General features: G+C 37.2%; 1 protein-coding gene across 2 annotated transcripts in view; it reads left to right on the top strand.

Moving 5' to 3' along the window:
* The first annotated feature begins 284 nt into the window (after positions 1–284).
* The window catches only part of LOC118919741 (ABC-type organic anion transporter ABCA8), a 59,348-nt gene continuing 37,665 nt past the window's right edge, over positions 285–21,967 (top strand). The window contains exons 1-12 of one of the 2 annotated variants that reach the window (XM_036899948.2): positions 285–507; positions 4,120–4,220; positions 4,888–5,092; positions 8,466–8,630; positions 13,429–13,532; positions 14,186–14,412; positions 15,701–15,842; positions 16,148–16,333; positions 17,334–17,481; positions 18,767–18,932; positions 20,799–20,857; positions 21,579–21,689. In XM_036899948.2, coding sequence (XP_036755843.2) covers positions 4,125–4,220; positions 4,888–5,092; positions 8,466–8,630; positions 13,429–13,532; positions 14,186–14,412; positions 15,701–15,842; positions 16,148–16,333; positions 17,334–17,481; positions 18,767–18,932; positions 20,799–20,857; positions 21,579–21,689 — 1,609 coding nt within the window. In that variant the 5' untranslated portion in view covers positions 285–507; positions 4,120–4,124. Of the gene's footprint in view, positions 508–4,119; positions 4,221–4,887; positions 5,093–8,465; positions 8,631–13,428; positions 13,533–14,185; positions 14,413–15,700; positions 15,843–16,147; positions 16,334–17,333; positions 17,482–18,766; positions 18,933–20,798; positions 20,858–21,578; positions 21,690–21,967 lie in introns of those variants that run through there. The other variant, XM_036899949.2, reaches the window with a different exon arrangement.

Genomic DNA, 21,967 nt, shown 5'->3' with positions numbered 1-21,967 from the left:
GATTATCTGAGTGAAGATTTCAGTCAGGCAGTCCAGATATCTGTGTAGAGAGAGCTTTTCTCCCATTTAACTGTTTACTTCCTGGTAGTCTTTTGATACATTGAAAGATAGTGCGTTAAATTTTTATATTGGCCACAATCATCTTGGATGCAATATAGAAAAGCTTACAAATACCAGGTTTCCTCTGTAAGATGGCTCTTTATTATACAAAACAGCCAGGCAGCCAAGTATGAATGCCCTTGGGCAGCAGGAGCTGGCTGAACATCAGTTGAAAAGACAAACAGGCCTGGAGTGATCACGTGAACGTGATGTTTGGGAGGGCCGGCAGAACTGAGATCGCAACTGCCCTGCGAACAATCTTCACAGGAACTTGCACAGAAGTGAAATAGTTAAAGCAAATTCTAGGGATGTGGTAAAGACCACACAAAAAAATGCGAATCATTGTCTTCTAAATGAGACCAGTGGATAAATGGTGTTTCTAGATTCCTTGCTTCAGAGTTCTCAAAAGTAAGTGCATTGTATGTTTTTCTGTTTTATGTGTTTGGGGGGTTTCTTTTTTACTCTCTCTCATTTTTCATTTTTTCCTATCATCAATTTATAAATAAGGCTTTGGGAACTGAGTGTCAACCATCTGGGGAGAAATTACTTTGAAAATTAATGAGCTATTTTGATGTTTTTGAATATCTGGTGTTTAATATTATGTACATGAAAGCATTGAGTTAAAAATAGAAGTTTTCTTTTAAAAAAAATAGGCAACTAGTATATGGTTTTAAACCAGTAACTGAGTGTGAGAATAAGCTGAAATTTGCAAACAAATTGATAGTGAATAATTAAGAATCTTGAGAATCGATTTATAAACCTGGATTGTTTTTGAAATTATAGTTATTTACTTTTATTGCACAATGATTTGGGAGCCTTTTGGATAAACTGTTTTTCTGACTTTGAGGCTGTTTACCAAAAGCATGTGCAGAAATATTTTTATTGTCCCTTTCTCTCTCAAGCTATAGGAATTTTAGAAATGTAAGATGCTTTTCAGTATGTTTCACTTAGTGGACACAAATCAAACTTTATTTGATTTATTTTAATCAAAATAAATTTGATTTATTAAATAATAAATTTAAGTGTTTCCCTATCACAATATTATTTCAAATGCACACTATTTTCAGTAAATAGAACTTTCATGCTCTTATAGTGTAAGCATTTTGTTCTGAATTTAACAACAACTGTGGCACAGGAAGAAGAATCAAAGTTTTTACCATTGGAAGGTAGGTACTTCATGCATTGTTGGCCTTTTGATAAATTACAGAACGTACATGAATTGGGGAAAAATAAAGTAAATAATACTACTTGACAGTGGAAAATTTAAGGGGCTGCAGCCAGACTGAGGTTTCTATGCTACACTGGGCTGTGGTTGACAGCAATGAGGAGACCACTCTGGGCCAGTTTACCCTCCTGCACAGCCCTGCACAGTCCACTTCAAAACATCCACACTGAATTCTCTGCATTAAGAACAACCTATGGGGATCCTCAGCCCCTTCTTATTGGACACCTTACCTAATGCTTTTCTCTGGAAATTCGCATCCTCCCTCCAAATGTCATCTCCTGGCTTTGTAACCTCTATACCCAGTCCGCTTCTCCTCAGACTTGCCTCTCAGCCTCCTCAGGCCGCCATGTGGAGGCTCTTCCCCTTGGCAATGCTCTCTGCAGCTGTCTTGGCTAATATGCCTCCCAGTGGACCTGCCCCTGTACATCCTACCCGAGCTTTGCCTCTGGGATATGGCGCAGCCCTGGACGTTGTCCTGCTCTGGATGGAGTGAGGGCCTCGGGTGGGGGGCATACCCTCTCCTTATCACTACAGAGAGATCAAGGCAGCCGTGTGGGCAACATGGCACACACATAAGAGGAGCAGACTGCTTGCTCCAAATTCAGGATTTAGGAGCCAAATTCAGGGTGAAGCTATGCTCAAAAGTCCTGACCTGTTCTTCCAAGTCAGGTCTCTGTCATGCTGCCCAGGAAACTGGTGGTCATTCCACAATCTCTTTACTTTCTGTAATTCAGCTTAGATACTGCTTCTCCCTACAGCGAAGTCCTTTTGAGAACACTCCAGTCCCACAGGAAAGCCTCAGCAAGCTCAACGTGTATAGTATTGGTTGGTTGGGGCTATGGAATGATGGGCTATTATTATGTACTGAGGCATCTCCTGGGAGGTATTTTGGGTCCCTGTTGCACAAAAAGGTATGTGTAAGTGCCCCTACCTGATCCTCACCACCACCACCACCACCAGCACCACACACCCACACACTCATACATGCTCTCTGCTTAGGGTTGCTAAAACTGAGGCTTGCTGCTTCTGTCAGGGGAAGAGTGTGGTCTACTCAACTCCTGCTCTCTGGTTGCTGGTGCGGTGTCTCTTGAAGAATAATGCTGCTCTCTGTAGGCCATTTTAGGTCGAGTCCATGGGATGTTTCACAGTGAACTAGCCTACACACGAGTCCTGGGACCCTGGGTTCTTAATCCAGCTAAAGCCTGGCTGAGCCAGTTCCGGTGGAGTTTCTACCCTCCACTCAAGCACAAGATTAGGTACATCACAGTCTCCCCATAGTGTCATGTAAAAGCCATTGCCAAAGCTAATTAGCTATAGGTGGTAAAGGCAAATCTATTTTGTGTACACTTTAAATTAAAGTTTCAACCAAATTTCTATATAGTAACCAAAATGACCAGGATTGGAATTCAGCAGAGAGCTAAAGTATCTAGAAAGTCTTTGTAAGAAGAAGATAAGTATAATAAATGATGCGATATTTCCGTTAAAAAAAAGAAAGTTTCCTAGGAAACATAAATATATTCTCAGAGATGGGAACAAGAATGTCATTTAAGATGTCATTTTAAAATACAATCCTCTTTATAGTCTGCCAGGTTCTAAACCCTGATGACTTTCCTATCTTAATGTTCTAATTCTGTGCAGAAGGAAAGTAAAAATTAAGAGGTTTTTCAGAGGGAAAAGGAAATGAAGTCTTCTCACAACAAATCAGTATAAATTGTAGTGACTTCTAGAAATAACAACCATCCTATTGAATCATCTTAGATAAGTTCCTAAAACTGATCATTTACTCATGTTCTTAAGTAAGTATTACAGAGATGTGAAGTTAGGTGTGTAAGGATGTACTCGTGGAAGCTAAGAGGTGTGCATATATGCATTGCTCTGAGTGCAGTCAGAAACCACACAGTAATTTAAACAAGGTGGGATTTAATACAGAGAATAATTACACAGCTATAGGAGAAGAGGTGTACAGATGGACTGAGAACTCTAAAGGGCATTCGAAGGCTGAGGGAAGAACAAATCTGAATGGGGAGGTAGTGTGTGGAATAAGGCAGGTTTGGAGCAGGTGTGCTTGCAGCCCAGCAGATGGCAGGGAAGCCTGACATCCCGCGACGAGGATGAAGACTGGAGGGCCTTGTCTTGGCAATAGGAGCCTCATGAAAGCAGAGCTCTGGGGACAGGCTTTGCTGTCTTGGGCTCCCAGATACACTACTGCTCCTGAGTCAAAGACTATTGAAAACGCACAGTAAAACCTGCACAGTCCAGGCACTTTGTATGGGAGAAAACCATTCAATCTGAGCATGGAGAGAGAGAGAACAAAAACAAAAAGTGTTTCCTAGAAACCAGGAGAGTGAACCACACTGACACGAGGGGTGCCTCTTCTTCAATGTCCTCTTGCAATGTCCCTCCCAGTGGGACTCCCTCCAGCGTCCCTCCAGTCCTCTTTACCAACAAAGTTTTACACCATGTCAGCTGGCAATGGAATACAGCCAAAGGGCCCGTATCCATTCTCACAGGGCAGGCTGCAAAGGCTGAATTTGGAGCTGAGAGGCAAGAAATACATTGACTACTGACACAATGCATAACCAGAAACTGATGGAGTAAAGAGTTTGGAAGTGGAGAGAAAAGGGAAGCAGGGGAGTCGTAAAATGCTAACGTGGGAGCACTCAGATTCTAAGCACTCCTCTGGAACTTGAGTCACCTGGCTGCTCTTGTTGTATATTTGTTTGTTTATTTGCAGAGTATTTCTTCTCATTAAGATCTTCACATGTACTGAATCTTCTCCCATTCTTATCAAACAGGCAAAATGACTGAGAGAGAGATAAGTGTGTGTCAGCAAACATGGGCCTTATTATGCAAGAACTTTCTTAAAAAATGGAGAATGAAAAGAGAGTCTTCAATGGTATGATTCAATATCTATGTCACTTTGTATTTATGATAGGAAAATGTACATTCCTCCAGTGGTATCACTGCTTTGTTTATCTCTCAAAAAAAATAAATAACTATACAACAGAAGAAGTTGTTCTTTGAACCACAGATCTGTCTGAGGACATTTCATTTGACGCACCTATTAACTGAGGTTTAAGACGCTGAAGCTGGTCTGCAGTGGAGAATCCTATGAAAGTTTTGAAAGTCAGTAGTCATACATTTTGCTAGTGTTCCCACAAATAGATGCTCAGGTGAAGATACTGGTACTCTGAAGGTGCAGATAAACAAATCAGCCCACAGAAATAGGTAACTGGCATCTTCTCTTCGAATCTCTTTCTCTTTTTAAAAATAAATCATTCTCTTCAAAAACAGTAGAAAATTTGGAAATGTAATCAGATCCAAGAAAAAAGTAGCATAAGCTCCTATGATCTTACCACATAATAAAAAGTCCTGGTTAAACTTTGATGTCTTCTAAATATTCAGACTGCTGAATCTTGTACTGAACATATTTTCAATGGTTCATGATGTGGGATATGATGAAATTTAAAAAGTGAACAATGAGACAAACTGTATGAACAAATGATTGTGGATGACTAATTTGAAAAAATGTAATGATTTTCTTATTCTTTTGGATTGTGTAGGAATGGTTGAACTCATTGCTCCTACTGCTCTGCTTATACCTCTATCCTAATAATCATGAAGTGAATGATTTTTCTTCACTTCCTATCATGGACCTGGGACGGGTAGATTCCTTCAGAGACTCTTCGTTTGTTATTGCTTACACACCTGTCACCAATATGACCCAGAAGATAATGACGAAAGTAGCCTCTGCCTCCTTCATGAAAGGTGAGCCAAAACTGTGCATGTATTTCTTGCCAAGCAAAGGATTACCCCTTGGAGCACCCAGTCTCTTAACAGAGAAATCTGCTGAGCTTCTGTAGGGTTTGGAGAAGCATGAAGTACTCTGACTGGCAGGCTTTGAAAAGCAGAAGTGTTGAGGGATTTGTTGACATGTAGCTGAAGAAGCATTGTTACTTGAATGAGCTTGTTGCTCTGGTATTTTTTTCACTTGCAATTATAGACCAAAAACAGGCAATTTTTTCTTTTCTTGCATTTTGTTATAGACATTTTATCCCCATCTTTTACTACCAAAAAGATTGTCTTACCATATTTGAAGCTTCTATTGATGAATATTCTGTGTTTCAAATTTTCACTCTTCAATGTGAAGGCACCCATCAATGAAAACTAAGAAGAGCATTATTGTTGTTCAGATCACTTCTGAACAATTTCCTGAAATTAGAGGAGAAGCCATCTAGGGCTTCTCAAGAGAACTGGACTTGGGGTCAGAGAGCATTTGACAAAGTACTTCTGCTATTGTGCTTATAGTATATTTTGCAAGTCATCCGCTTCTCTGTACCTCATTATTACCACGTTCAAAATAAGATGAACAATATTCTATTTTTCATGAATATTTCACTTGGGAGTGAGAGAATCTCAATTCCTCTTACCCCAAGGAAAAAATTTTGCCTAGCTGAAAGGAAAAGAGTATGAATAGAGGTGTGTTCATAACAGATGAAGAAATCCATCTGCAACTTCTCAGGACTATGGTATTGTGTGCTGACTTCATTCAGAGGCTGCCTCTCCCCAGACAGAGGCAGAGTTGGTTGGTAGAATCTCCAGGTTTAAGCCCTACCACATAAGCAGCTCCAGAGAAGGGTGTACAGATCTTTCCCAACAGTTCAAATTGATGTCAGAGATTATACTCATTGAGACAAATGGTCTACCTTGGGTTAGTGTTGGTTTTGGTCCACCAAGACCTAACCTCACTGGCTAGGGGAGGTTAGTATATCAGGGGAGGTTAATGTATCATAATTGCCCACTAATTGGGTTCCTAGGTCATCCCGTGAACCACATCCAAACCACACTGCTGTGTAAATGAAGACAGGCAGTATCCCAGCTGAGTTTTAGGGTGTCTGCCAGAAGGAGGACTAGATGTCAGGCAAGTAAAAACAATAGCTGTTCTTTGCAAATACAAATGCATGCCTTAAAGGGAAATCTCTGGTGACTGCCCCAAAAGGGGGTTGAGTTATAATTTAAAAAGCAGCTTAGAGCTTGCACAGCTTTGTGAATGTACTGAAAACCATGACATTTAGCATTTAAAAGGATGAATTTTATAGTATGCAAGTTATATCTCAGTTTTTAAAAAGAATATTAAAATGTCACTTAGGCGGTTCTCAGTTTTAATTTTAAACACCACAATTCCCCACCAAGAGTGTTATTGTAAGGGAAACCTGTGGATCTTGCTCCATGCAGTCACTGGAATTCTATACAATTCTCTTTGTCAACCTCTGTCTGTAATTTACTACAGCTTAGGTGACCATTAATTTCACGCTTGGATTCTGACCTCTCAACTGGATTTGTTATCCACAAGTCCACGGCTGTTGTCTATATTCAGGTGCTTGCTATTTGGAGTTTCTGTGGCCACAGTTGCCAGATTAGGTTGGACTTTTCCTTCCTGTGCATGGTTCACTGTGCACTGCCAGGCTAGGTGGATGTAAATCATCCCAAACTTGCCCTGTCATGGCACCTCACCAACCATTACACCATTACTTCCTCCTGAATCTGAACGTCTGCCCTGTGGATCTTGACTACACACACTGAATCCAACTCTGATTCAAGACGGCAACCTGATCTGAGCTGTTCCCCAAAGGCCCAGTCTCCGATCTATCCTGGGACATGGAGGCTCTTGCCCTGTTCCACAGATGTCCCCCTGATGTTCCTAATGCCACAAACATGTGCTTTGCCACACCAACCTGATTCAAAATCACAAGCAATTGTGATAATGAATATTTATTAAATGACTGCGGTGTGTAAGGTCCTTACATCAAGTTTAGCATTGCAATAAACATGTTATTATCGTTATTTTATAAATAATCTAATTATAATTATGATAATAAGTATTCATTAAATGTGTTCATGTGCTAGATTTGTATAGATAATTCATTTGGTACTTAAAGAATATTATTCTGCTTTAATAATATGATTATTCTGTATTGTACTTTTCTGTATTCTGTATTAATATTCTGTACTACTATTAGATATCATGGACTACTAACAAGATCCACAGGTTCCCCTCGCAATAATACTCTTGTTGGGGAATTGTGGTGCTTAAAATTAAAGCTGAATTCCCCCTAAGTGACATTTTAATATTATTTTTAAAAAATGAGATATAACTCACATACTATAAAATTCATCCTTTTAAATGCTACAATTTCATAGTATACTCACAAAGTTGTGCAAGCTGTAAGCTGTTTTTAAATTACAACTCAACTCACATTTCTGGGCAATCACCATAGAGTTCCCTTTGAGGCACGCATTTATATCTGCAAAGAACAACTGCTGTTTTTATTTTCCTGACACCTAGTCCTATTAATACTCTGTAGTATTAGATATTCTGTACTACTATTAAAATTATGGACTACTATTAGATATTAAGTTTATTTTATAAACATGGAAATTTAGTAACAAAGATGAGGAGATTTACTCATGATCACACAGATTTAAGGACAAGATTCCACAGGGAAAAAAAATTCTATCAAAATATGTGCTGCCTGCTTCCACCACTTGGATATCTTGAATGCTCCTATCCCAGTCCAGAACTTTTCTTATATCCCTTTTCATTATTTGGTCATAATATGGCATGGAACACAATACATGCAGGAAATAGGGTTTATTTTAGTGATGTCAAACATAGTCATTTGACATGTTTTTAAATTTTTCACTTTTCTTTCCAGCATATTAACCATACTGTTGGGGCTGTTGAAGGAAATATAAATTATATAGTCATTTCTGCTTGCTAGAAAACAGTGCCTAATTGTGATTTTCATTATATATATTTTTGCTACTATTGTAGATTTATTATAATGTTAATTCTTCTATGAATCGTTGAATTAGTATGGTATGATATTTTATGTGATTGAAATTGGTTCAGTAGCTACAACATGTGAAAATAAAGTAACTAATTTTCATGTATTCCTCCTGATTGGATCTAGATGCTATTTTAGCAGTGTCTCTCCCTAACCTTTTCTTTACTCTGCCTGACTTGATTGATGTTAATACTTGATTTCACTTTATTTCCATAAAGAACTCTAATAAAAGCATCCTGAAGTTGGTCTGCTAGTCAGTTACTAATGATAATATTCCCTTCTTGTAATGGCAGGTAAAGAAGTCTTGGGACTGCCCGATGAAGAAAGTTTTAAAAAATTAAGGGAAAATCATGCTGAGGAAGTAGTACAAGTCATCTTTACTAATACTTTCTCATATCATTTGAAATTCTTGCTGGGACACAGAATCCCAACAAGGAAGGAATTCAGGGCCCACACAGGTAACTTTCCAGCTACACAAGGCCACTGCTCTGTACTTCACTTATGGTATAAGCCATATGTAGGAATAGATGTTAGTACGGTAAATTTAAAAACCCTACCTGCAACGTGATGTCAAAGGCCAATCAACACATATAAAAAAGGTACATTGGTTTTTGGGTGTATTAACATATTGTATTAGAGGGATGTTTTATATGGTATATATTTACACATGTGCACATATATATGTATTATATATATGTAAATGAGGTTACAATGTATTATTGTTAAAGTAAAATGAAGTTGTTTTTGGATAAAACAGAATAAACTTCCCTTTAAACGTCAAAGTATGGGAAATTTCCAAGGCCCTAAAATGAAGAGGGCACCAAATCTAAAGTGATTGACTACTCTTAATGCTATAGGATTTTGCCAGTCATGGTAACCTAGAAGTTTGGGTTTGAGTAGGTATGTGAGGGCAGATGAGATGATCTAGGTTTTACATGAGGTGAAGACTCCTGTATTAATTTGGAACCTGGAGAGTTCTAGGCGAAAGGGTAGACAAGAAGAAAAAAATCACCTCTAGGCAAAAGAGCAGGAGCTATTTGTTTATCTCACCATGCATGACAAGGAGAGAACTCCCCTCTGAGAATTTGTAGCTTGCAGCCTATCTTCCTTTCAGTTTGGGTTCTTATTTACCTCACCCACTTGGTCTGGGAAACCCCAAGAGCAAATATAAATAAAGTGGTCCTGGGTTGGTCAGGCACTTGAGAGCAGAAGAGATTATAAATCTTTTTTTTTTTGAAGAGATTATAAATCTATAGAAAAGGGCAGCCACAAAGATAAAATATCTCTGAAAATAAGTTTACAGTCTAATATGGAAGATAAGTCATCATAAGTGAGAATCAGAAGACCCAACAAAGGAGAATACATCTTTCCCAGTGGAATTATAAAACTGAGAATATAAAATAAGCCTATCTAAAACATTTAAAAAAATAAAAGAATCAAAAACATAAAAAAGGAAAAAAGATATAAAAAACAGGAAATGCTAGTAATGATTAGTTGGAAAACAGAATTTTTTAAAAGATACAATCAACCAACTGATTCAATAATCTATAGATAACAGCAGCTAATAATTTACCTGGGAGGAAAAAACATTCTGAGAAAGATAAGATTACTATTATGAAAAAAGTATAAAACTTCAATTTAGAAAGACTCAAATAAATGGGAGTCTATACAACATCCTAGAGCCTTATATGTTATCAGATGTTACATTATGTTATATATGTTATAGATCTTACATTAGTTTCCCACTACTGTACAACAAATTATCACAAATGCTCCTTTAAAACAATAGTCACTGGTGAGTTCACAGTTCTATAGGTGAGGCGTATGGACAGGCTTGACTCTGCTTAGAGTCTCACAAAGCTAAAATAAGGTTATTGACCAGGCTGAATTCTGATCTTGAGACTTGTGAAAAGAATCCACTTCAAGCTCATTCATGTTGTTGACAGAATCAATTCCTTGCGGCTGTAGGACTGAGGTTCCTCATTTCTTTCCTGACCGTCAGGAAGAGGTCACCCTCAGTAATCAGAGACCACCCTTTGGTTTTTGCATGTGAACTGCTCCATCTTCAAAGCCAACAATGGCACCATGAGTCTCATTCTGCTTTCAAATTTTTCAGTTCCCCTTTTGCTACCAGCTGGAGAAAATTGTTTTTAAGGAGTTTATGTGATTGGATTAGCCCACTTGGATTATCTTCCTCTCTAAGGTCAATTGTACCTTAGGGCATAACATAATCATGGGAGAGATATATCACCATATTCACAGGTTCCACCCACACACAAAGGAGGGGGGATTACACAAGGGTAAGAGTCAGTCAGGGTTATTTTTAGAACTCTGCCTGCTACAGATATGAATGTGGCCCAGATTTCTTCAGGGATTGATTAGAATTCCAATCAAAATCATAAAAAGCTTCTCATATAAATTGATACATTCATTCTAAAATTTTCCCTGAAAAGGGGCACAGAATAGTCAAGATGCTCTTTATTTTATTTATTTGCTTATTTATTTATTTATTTAGGGGGCAAAATACAACAAAAGCAGTTCTAAGAGGGAAGTTTAGCAATACAGGCCTACCTCAACAAACAAGAAAAATCTCAAAAACTGTCTAAGCTGACACCAAAAGCAACTAGAGAAAGAAGAACAAACAAAATCCAGCATTAGTAGAGGGAAGGAAATGATGAATATCAGAGAGGAAATAAATGAAATAGAGATTAAGAGAAATAGAAAAGGTTAGTGAAACTGAGAACTGTTTCTTAGAAAAGAAACAAACTTGATAAACTTTTGTCTAGACTCATCAAAACAGAGAGTGAAAGGACTCAAATAAAAGAAAATCAGAAATGAATGAGGAAAATTTTAACTGACACCACAGAAATACAAAGGATTGTAAGAGACTACTATAAAAAATGTTATGCCAATAAATTGGACAACTTAGGAGAAATGGATAATTCCTAGAAACGTGCAAGATGCCCTTTAGAAAGGATGAAGTTATAAGTAATTAAGACAGTGTGCTATTTTCATAGTGATAGATGGGTAGTCCAATGAAGCAGAAGAAAGAAATATAGAAACCTCTTACCTAAACAAGAAAACTAACTATGACTGAGAAGACATTACAGGTCAGTGCTCAGAACATTGTCTCCATAAAGAATCAAATGAAATTATCTCACACTAAACAACCAATTCTAGGTAGAGTTAAGTAAGAAGAACAAGCCTCTAAACCTTGAGAAGTCAATATAGGAGAATATCTTTTTAACTGTACAATAGAAAAAAATTCCTTAAACAAAACAAAACAAAAAAACATGTAAACTATAAAAGACTGATAAATTCAGCTATGTCAAAATAAAGGTATCTTTATCAAAAGACACCACAGGCATAGAGAAAAATAAAAACAATACCTGTGGTGAGATATTTCTAAAAAAACTGACAAAAGGTTAATATCCAGAATATATAAAGATTTCCTTTGAATAGGAAAATAATGAAGAAATATAAGTAGGAATTTCATAAAAGGAAAAACATTGATCAAAGAATAAACACATGGAGAGATACCTACTTGCATTAGCAATCAGGGAAATGCATTTTGAAACCACATAGAATATTTCACACTTACCAGACTGGCAAAAAAAACAATAAATAGAGCAAAGTATGCATAAGGATATGAAAGAGAATGTAATATTACAAAATATTTTAAATTCCACAAAAGCTGAGAAAATTTATTTTTAAGTTGAAGATGTGTATAAGCTATAACCCAGCGTCATAGGAATCTTATTAGTGAAAGTCTCACGTCTGTGTTAGACTTGCAGCCTATTCTCCTCTCCTTCCTGAGGGCACTCATTAAGTTTGTAGCTATAATCAGATACCCAAACTCAATGCATTAAAGAGCAGAAGTGAGTTCTCTACAACTTTTCCTCACCTGCATCCCTGAGCTAGGTAGTTATGCCTAACAGATAATGCAGCTACGAGGTGGAGGGAACTCCATCATCCCTGGACTCTTAGTTGGATGTGGAACAGGGGACCCCCTACCTTCCTTCCAAAGACCTATGCTGAATCTATAGTCTGAGTGAGAAACTTTTGCTGTGATAAACCATCAAAATTTGGGGGATGTTTGTTGCTAGAGCATATTGTAGACTATCCTGACTGATACACATGTATGCACGAGAAGACATACATAAAGACGTTCATAGTAGTAGCTTAATTTTTTTGTAATAATAAAAAGAAAAAGAGAACTAACCAAAATATCATCAATGGGAGAATGGATAAATACACAGAATCATATTCTTTCAATGTGATTTTGTACAATTATAAGAAGAAAAAATGGGGCCATTCATATAAATTTCAAAATAATAATATAGAACAAATGAAGCAAAATGCAGGATGATGATGTAATGATATAATGACATATAGGATTTAAACAAAGCTTAACAACTTTTTTAAATTACATGTGCAGTTTGGAGATACATATAAAAATTCAAAGGCATACAAATAAAAACAAAGTTCAGGAAAACAGCCAGTTAGGGGCTTGGTGCTCAGAAAAAATAAGATCATAGACAGTATACAGAGGATTCCAATTTAAAGTTATTTATTTATTTTTAAAATTTGGCCACAGGTACATAGGTGTTTATTATATTGTCTTGTATCATTTGTACATGTGAAAAATTTCAAAATGAGTTTTCAAATATTTAAAATTTTAATGGAGCATGCATTTGATTCCGGTACTCAACTTTAATTTTTCATATTAAATATATTTTTTATGTGATTTAATACTCAATGGGCTGGTAGGTCTTTTTTTAAGTAAACTTTTTTCTTCAAGAGATGTTCTGATTGACATTATTTAAGCACAGTAAATTATCTCATCTGAACTACCATTTGCCCATTACTCCTGTGTTATATCCGATTTAGACAAAGCTTTAGTTTAGTGTTTCTCAATCTATATTAGACCCTACCAACTTTTGAAAATCATAAAAAGGTATTGCTTTCACAATACAAAATCAGAAAAGAGAACTCTCAACAAAATTCTTGATTGGTGAAGAAGCACAGAAGATAGTGTGAAAAAGCTTAGAGAATGTATTATAATTTAATGTAGAACATTCTCTAGGAGTGCTTTGCCTGCCTGACTCTGAGAATTATTACTCTAATTAATGTTTTCATAGGCTTTGAATCAAAATGAGAACACTTGGAATTTGGAGCCATTGTAAAATCCACTGTTTCTTATAACCACGACTGCAACAATCCATAATGATAATTATGGCTCTTTTTTTCTTAAAGCTCATTGTTATGAAATGACTGAAGGTGTTAACTGTGGAGTTTCTGAATTTTGGGAGAAAGGTTTTGTGGCTTTTCAAGCTTCCATTAATGCTGCTATTATAGAAGTGAGTATAAAACATCCAAAACAAACTCATGTTCAATGCAGATTAACAGTATTAGAGGCATCAAAAGTTTTGTGGAAGAAAATTTAAATGGAGAGCCTTGCTCTTTCATGTACTCAGCATAAAGTTAACTTAAGAACGAAGTTTACTTAAGTTGCTATATGCTATGGGGGATATAGGCATAAATAGAAGAGAAATTTTCTCATCCAAGGATTCAACTTGTCAAGAAGCCAGGCATATAATAAGAAAATTGTTAGAATAGGAGAAATAGGCTGTCATGGAGGTATAAATAGAGTCCCTGTAAGAAAATGAGCAAAAGCTTCTCAGCCTAGAATACCATGAAAGAATCCCTAATTGAATAAAATTTAAACCTGAAGCTTGAGGATTTGCTGAGCATTTCAGGTCATAAGGCATTTCAGACACATTGCAAGGCAGGCGATAAGAAGCACAGTAAATTTTGAGAACAATAAGCAGCTCAGCATGCCTGGAGTCAAGTCTTCAAGTGGACCAGTGGCAGAACACAAAAATGAGTAGCTAGGCTAGCCTCAGATGTAGACAAGCCCGTTATGTGTCTGAATCTGAGAAAAAGAGATGATGGAAAGAAAACAGAGCATCCAAACCATTAATACACAAATTGTGTTTGTTAATATCTTCAGATCACAACGAATCGTTCAGTGATGGAGGAATTGATGTCAGTTACCGGAAAAAATATGAAGATATATCCCTTCATTAGTCAAGGAGGAATTATAACTGATTTTTTCATTTTCTTCTGCATTATTTCCTTTTCCCCACTTATATACTATGCATCTGTTAATGTTAAAAGAGAGAGAAAGAAGATGAAGGGCTTGATGACAATGATGGGTCTGCGAGACTCAGCGTTCTGGTGAGCAGAGTGCAGCACAATGACATAAATGTAGGAACTCAGGAAAAGAGGGCTTCCAACCATCATTATTCAAACCTAAGGATTCTCTAACTTTTCCCTATGAGTGGAACAAATTGCTGGTGTAGTGCTTGCCAGGCTAAGGCAAGCTGGGAGTTATTCTTGCTTCTCTGACTAAAGAAAGAACATCAGGTTTGGGTTTTCTGGGTGATTGTGAGGCAACAGGAATGGGAATGGCCATCGAGTGTCTGGTGGAGTATGGTAGGTATGGTAGAGTTGGGTGTCTAAGCCAGACTGAAGAGGAATTCCAGCCAGGGTGGGATGGAAAGGGAGAAAAGGAGGCCATGAGTCAGGAGCTCTTGGGACCCCAGGTCAGGAATGATGGGTATAATCAGGGAAACAAGCTGGCAGAACGGTGTGAAAAATGGCTGGGTAGTTTGAATTGAAAGTCTCAGAGGCTGAGTAATTCTAAAGATGGACAAGGTCCTGTGTGAGAACTTGTGAATGTTCTCAGGCCATGGAGGTGATGTGTCTAGTAAGCAGGAAGTAAAATAACAAAGAGGCTAGGGAGACACGTGGAATACGCACGAGGTCAAAAATTAGCAGTCTGGAAGACAATCCTGTAAACTGCTATTGACCTCTTCACTGAGTTCGTATTGGAGGGAAGTATAGAAGAGCAGTGAAATCTAAGGGCTCTAGAGCAAAAATGCTTGACTTGAAACATAGTTACTTAAATTAACATCCTTCTAAAGACAAAAGTGACAGAATTACAGTAAGGAAGAATTTGTTTAGATCCAAGGAAATTCATGGAGCTCCTCATCCCCAGAAAGCCCCCAGAGAGGGGGAAAATTTCTGAGATTCATAGAGGGGTTACCATGTGCAAGGACAGGATCCCACACAGTCATGATCTCATTGAGTCCTTTCTGGAGTATCGGTTCTATCGTCCAGAGCAATCAAAGAACTTGAAGAACTTGCAGATTATGCTCAAGCTCACAGACAAAGAACAAAGCAGGGACAATGTTTAAATCAAAATATATCAGATTAGAAGCCTATGTTTTCCTTTTTTTCACAATGATATGCGTATGCATGTGTGTGTGTTTTTGGAATTAGTTTTAGGAAAACAAATGCTAGTTCCAAAAGAATTCATTCCCAAAAATATTGTCCTTGTATTTACATATCCTAAACACTAAATAAATACCTCCTGAATGAATGAATGATGTTGGAATCCATTCTAGGTCCTCCTTTTCAGTTGAACGTGAAATACTAAAACAACGTTTTCTTTCCACCTTAGGCTCTCCTGGGGTTTGTTCTATGCTGGTTTCATCTTTGTTATGGCTCTTCTCTTGGCTCATGTTATAAAAACAGTCCAGTTTGTCATTCTGACTGGCTTCCTGGTGGTCTTCACCCTCTTTCTGCTATATGGATTGTCTTTGGTGAGTTGGTGGATTCAATTTCTTTCCATACAGCTCTTACACTAAGGACCACTCACTGGTTTCCAACACGTTACTACTCCTTTTCTTCATTGTCTGCTGGGTTTACATGAGGAAATCTGCAGACGGGTACCATTGGATCTGTAATGTTTTGTGATGACAATTCACAGTGCGACTTGCAGAACATGGTATTTTGTATTATAGACAAAATAACAATTGAACCCTAATTTTGTAAATTAAGTCCCTTGTTTTATTATGCTAAAAATAATTCTTAGAAAACAAACCAACTGGATCTTCTCTCATTTCAGATAGCTTTGGCTTTCCTAATGAGCGTCTTGGTCAAGAAATCCTTCCTCACTGGCCTGGTGGTGTTCCTTCTCACTGTCTTTTGGGGGAGTCTGGGATTCACGGCCTTGTATAGGCATCTTCCTGCATCATTGGAGTGGACTTTAAGTATTCTTAGCCCCTTTGCCTTCACTCTTGGAATGGCCCAGGTGAGAAGCAATCTAATTGTTTATTAATGACATTTCTGAAACACCTCCCCTCTCTGGAATTCAGTTGTCTGTGCTCATTCCTATGCTCAGTGTTATGAGGTTTAAACCCCGAATGCAGACTATTGTAAGGTTGCAAAGATGAACTTTTAAAAGCTTTAGAAGCATTTAACCCAGCAAAATAAGCCATTTGGTGAGTGAAAAAAAAAATGGAAGACTTAATATTCAATTCTTTAGAGACAAGGTAAACTGTTTTTTTTTGGTTGCCAATTAAATTTGGACTTGATGTTGCAAATCTGATAATAAGTAACGATTCGGTTTGTATTTTGTCTTAGTAATTGAACAGCACACATGATTGTAAAACCCACAAACTGAAAGGAAATTAAAAGCTAAAAACTCCCAAAACACATTGATTGGTAAATTACATTTCAGTTCATCAGATGTCATTTCTCTTTATCTGATTCTCACATTGAACTCACTTTGCCATTCCTCCAATTAAATGATAATGTCTATCATTACGTATACATTATTTAGCACTTAATAAAAAGATTATTAATTATAAAGTACTCATTAACTTGAATATTATAGACCAGGCTTCTTTTCTACTGGTTCTCCTTAAACCAGTGTTTTTTCCCAAGAAAATAAATTCTCTCTCATGCAGCCATTTTCAAGGAGGACCTTACCTTTTTCCTGGGTCCTTTTTGGTAAATATTTTTCTAAGATTGAGCTCAAATATCATCTTTTCACATACTTCTCTACCTCTTCCTAAATGCTCCAGTTTCATTTGGAACTTATTTTAATCATATAAGTTACTAAATTTCAGTATAATTGGTCACATGTCCACGCCTTCCATAGATCTGAGGATTGTGAAGTAGGCAGTTTCACTCAATTTTGTATTACCAGTATAAGTAAATAAAAAGTAGTTATTTTATTTTTATGCTAAACCTAACTATTTAAAATTTATCATAAACCTCACTTCCTTTAATTACTTCTCAATTTTCAGCTTTTACACTTGGACTACGATTTGAATTCTAATGCGCTCCCTGATACGTCAAACTGCTCAAATCTACTAATAGCAACGAATTTCATGCTAGGTCTTGATATCTTCCTCTACCTGGCATTGGCGATTTATTTTGAAAAAATTTTACCGGGTGAGTAGTGGTACCATTAAAATCAAATATCATTTTAATTGTTTTATCTCCAAAATAGAAAGGAAAGAGTGAGGGCAAAGATTGTGGAGCAACATCTTGAATACATGAATCAAACATGTTTTAGATGATCCCTTAAAAATAACTCTCTCTGCTTTTAGAAGAGTCAAGAATAACAGATACCAAGATCGACAATTCTAGGTGAATGCATTTGTTACACAATTGGAATTGCAGTATTTTATCAGCCATTCCTCAAGCCTGAACTGAAGTCTGAATTTGAACAAGATGACTTTTTTCAAAATTCTTTTAAAGATGAGAAATCTGAATGACAGGAAAATTAACTGGGTATATGACAGAATTGTGTAATATTAAATCTGGTTGTAGAATGTATCTAATACAGCTACATGTTTTTATTTGCTTGATTTCCTAACCAAAGGGAAGAGGTGAATACTAACTAATAATATACCATATGCAAGGTACACAGAGAGTGTTCAGTAAATATTTACTGCATGAATGAATGAATGAGCATGTGAAAACCTATAAATTTTACCATGGAGGTCAGTTACAGAATATTAGAGAAATATAATTTTTCCATTTCATAATGTTCCCTAACATGTAGGAAAACAGAGGTGGCAATTCAGTACAGATAAACTGTGAATGAATTTCCAGAAAGAGATTCCTGGATACTAGGTTCTTAAAACAGATAATAAATTTGCTTCAGAGGAATGTTATTATTTGAGGATGAGGTGCTATAAAGTAGATTCTTGAAAAGTTCCACTCTGTTAAGTTTCAATAAATTCTTTTGCCCCATTTTCTCCCTTTCTTACGATGTTACTTATTTTTATTAAATCCTATTCTATCCTCTCTTGGAATATTTGTTTTATATACCTAGCAGTCATTTCTCAATCTCTTCTTCCTCTGCCTGTGTAATGACCCCTGGACCACTGACAGAATTTGGCATGCCTGACACATCTTTCATTTGTGTTCCAATATCTAGCTTTCTTGAAGTTACCAAAAGTTTCAATATTTGTTCAAATTCCTCCTGAATATTTTAAAATCACACAATCTCATGTCTTCCTACAGGAACAGTTACTATCATAGAGACATCTCAGTGATTTTTTTTCTCCTTATGAAGCTGCACATACCAAACCAAACATTGGTTGCCTTGTGTCTACTATGTGTTCAGGTTTATCGGCAAAAGGGGGTGACATTGCTATGCTGCATTAGGGCTATGCTCTCCCTTACCATGGTGACTGACCCGATATTTAATTGTCTCCTGGTCATGTAGATGAATATGGACATCGGTATCCACCCTTGTTTTTCCTAAAGTCCTCCTTTTGGTCCCGACAACGAAAGGCTGATCATGTAGTCCTTGAAGATGAAATGGACTCCAGTCCATTTAATGACTCTTTTGAACCTGTGTCTCCAGAATTCCACAGAAAAGATGCCATCAGGTAACAAGGATGCAAATGAGAGCAGGCCAAAGACTGAGAAGCTAACAGAAGCTACAGCAAGCAAAGTTCTCCTTTGTGCCCTGTACACCGCTCCTACCTAACGGCCACGCCATACCCGTCACTTCTCCCTCCAAGTTTAAGGAAAATTCCTTGAGCCCTCCTTGTCTTACACTGCTGACATGTACATTACATGCAAACTCAGATTCAACCAACAAAGACAATTGAACAAAACCCTTCCTGGATTCTCAGTCTTCTTTGTTTCTCTTTTCCACCCTCAGCCTCACTTACTTCTTTTTCGAGCCTCATTTGCTCACACCTTGCCCACCCACCTCCTTTACGATCTTTTTCTCTCAGTGTTTGGAACTTCTCTTTCCTCTTCTGTTTATTGCCTTTTCAAAGAGGGTGAGAGAGTAAGAAAGAGAAAAGCAGAAAAGTCTTAGAAATGGACACAAAGGGAATTGAGGGAGATGCACCTTTTAGAGTGCGTTCACACAAAGCTTTATTCTGTCTGACAACAAAACGTGTTGTTTTGGTGCTGGTAACTTTTATTTCCAGATAGGAAAACAGGAAGAAAATCCTCAAGGTCCCTGACTCTTCAGATCTTACCTGTCCGAGAGTGACCCCACACGTGAGTCCCCCGTGAGCTTCCTCAGATCATTCCATCCTCCTGAGCCTCTAGAACCTGTTTCAACTTTTATTGGAGCCTCCTTCGTATTTATTTTCCAGGCTTATATTTGTCCTATGACCTGAGCTCGATCTGACCCCTAGCAGAGCAGCTTGGAGCAAAACAATGGCTTTATTTGATGTGTTTATGTGTCTCTTTTTCTTTTCTTCTATCTCTTCAGCACCTCACCAGCTGTTAAGTACTATGAAATGATAGTAAAGTGGTATTAAAACAGAGATGAGAAAATCTAATTAAACAGTTCAGTAGGAATGGAGCTTGAATCATCTGATGAATAGTAGATGACAAAATAAGAAGCATAAATTTGATTCAGATTATAGGTCATCTATTTACCCATCAGAAAAAAACAATGAAGTGCCTAGGACTCTGGATCCTCAGTAGTGCCCAGGCTATGCTAATGGAAGTTCCTTCTCTTCCATTACCATCTTCCATTACCATCGTCATCACACCCCAGCCAGTATCGTCTTAACATTTGTTGAATATTGGCCATGAACCAAGCACGATGCATGCAAGATGAAACATTTTACTTACCCTTCAACAAACCCTATAACCCTCCAAATTTTCTCCAAAATTTCAGGTTGCAAAAGCTGAAAGTTACCAGGAATAAGTACATTGGTTAAGGTCATAGAGCTACCAACTGCATAGATGGGATGAGCTCAGTTAGGTAGGCCTGTACAAACCCCTGCTCTCATTATTACGACCTTTGCCTCTCTTCCTTACACCGCCCTTGTACCTCTTAAGCAACCTCTGGAGACCATGATTCAGAATAGCCAAAGATACCCCCTAGCAGTGAGGCTGTGAGCAGCCTTCACTAGCAGTTCACAGTGAGCCTTTCAGTATTGAATGCCCATGTTACCTCTTGGTCCAGTTTCTTGGGCGTTGCAGTTAAGAGCAGATCCCAGTTCTCAATACCAGTGTCATGCCACAGCCCAGTCTTCGGAATCAGAAGATAGGTGCCAGGCACAGGAAAATGTTTCAAACTCCTCAGGTAATGCTGATGTGCAGCCAGGGCTGGGAAGCAGTTTTCTAGCTGATTCTCTCACACAAGCATGACTGCAGGAGAATGAAATCTCCCAGTTCTTCCCATACCCTGGAGATAAGATTCATCTTATCCTGTGAACCAAACCTAGAATTACAAACTAATGAAAATTGACATATCATGAAGGATTTTTTCTCTTTTTCAGAATCAGAAATGTTACCAAAGAATATAAAGGAAAGCCTTATAAAATTGAAGCTTTGAAAGGTAAAAAAGGAAAAGAACATTTAGTTACTATATTGATGTTGGTCTCCTGATTTCAATTCAGTTTTTTTTTTGCTCTTGGTGAGCAATTACTGGCAGTATTTCAAATTTAAAACAAACTATTTGAGCCACATAATGAACTTGCCCTTCCAATACATTACTTCTGTCACATAAAGGTTACAAACTGTTGACTAAGTTTTAGAATTATATGTATTTGAAAGATACATGGTGTAATACAGAGGTGACCTAAAAATATTCATTTTTTTTCTATAAACTCAATTTTTTCTTCTGTGATTCCAAAGCTGTTGTAGATTGTTGTAGATATCATATATTTTTCTTTTGTTCAAATAAGTCAGTTACCTCAAAAGATTTTCAACACATGATAATTTACTGAACTATTAATCTTTCCTTCCAGTCAATAAATATCAACATCCATCCACCATATGCCAGACAATTTCAATGAACCTGAATATAAGACATGTTTCCTGCCTTTAAGCCAAGTAATTTCAAATTTTCAAAACAGGATGAACATATAAATTTTAAAAAGAGTATTCTATTATTTTTATTTTGAATTTAGCATCCCAGGATATTCACATTTAGAAAACATGGCCATTTAAAGAAATAAAAACTTGGTTCATTAGCTCCTTAACAAAACTTCATTTGTAGCTTTCTTTTCCTTCCTTTCTTTCTCCCATTTTTTTTTCCTTTCCTTTTTTCTTCCTAGATCTGGTATTTGATATATATGAAGGGCAAATCACTGCAATACTTGGTCACAGTGGAGCTGGAAAATCAACACTGTTAAACATTCTTAGTGGATTATCTGTTCCCACCAAAGGTAAGAGGTTTTTCTTTCCCAAAGTCAGGTTGAAATCAGCTGTTAATATAAAGTCCTTCTGATCATTAACACAAACGCAGATAACTAGGGAAAACTGGAAGTTAATTTATAGTGTTAGTCTATACAGATAGGTAACATTTAAATTGGTATATACTTGTATCTGTTAGCTTTTGCTGCATAACAAGCATCCCCAAAAATTAGAGGCTTAAAATAAAAGTGTTTTATTATTTGTCGTGGTTCTGTGGGTTGACCAGTTTTTCTGTCTGGACAAACATGGC

The sequence above is a fragment of the Manis pentadactyla genome, chromosome 4, assembly GCF_030020395.1.
Source record: "Manis pentadactyla isolate mManPen7 chromosome 4, mManPen7.hap1, whole genome shotgun sequence".
Lineage (NCBI taxonomy): Eukaryota > Metazoa > Chordata > Mammalia > Pholidota > Manidae > Manis > Manis pentadactyla.
The sequence above is the reverse complement of the archived record's forward strand: the minus strand, read 5'-3'. Positions and strand labels throughout refer to the sequence as shown.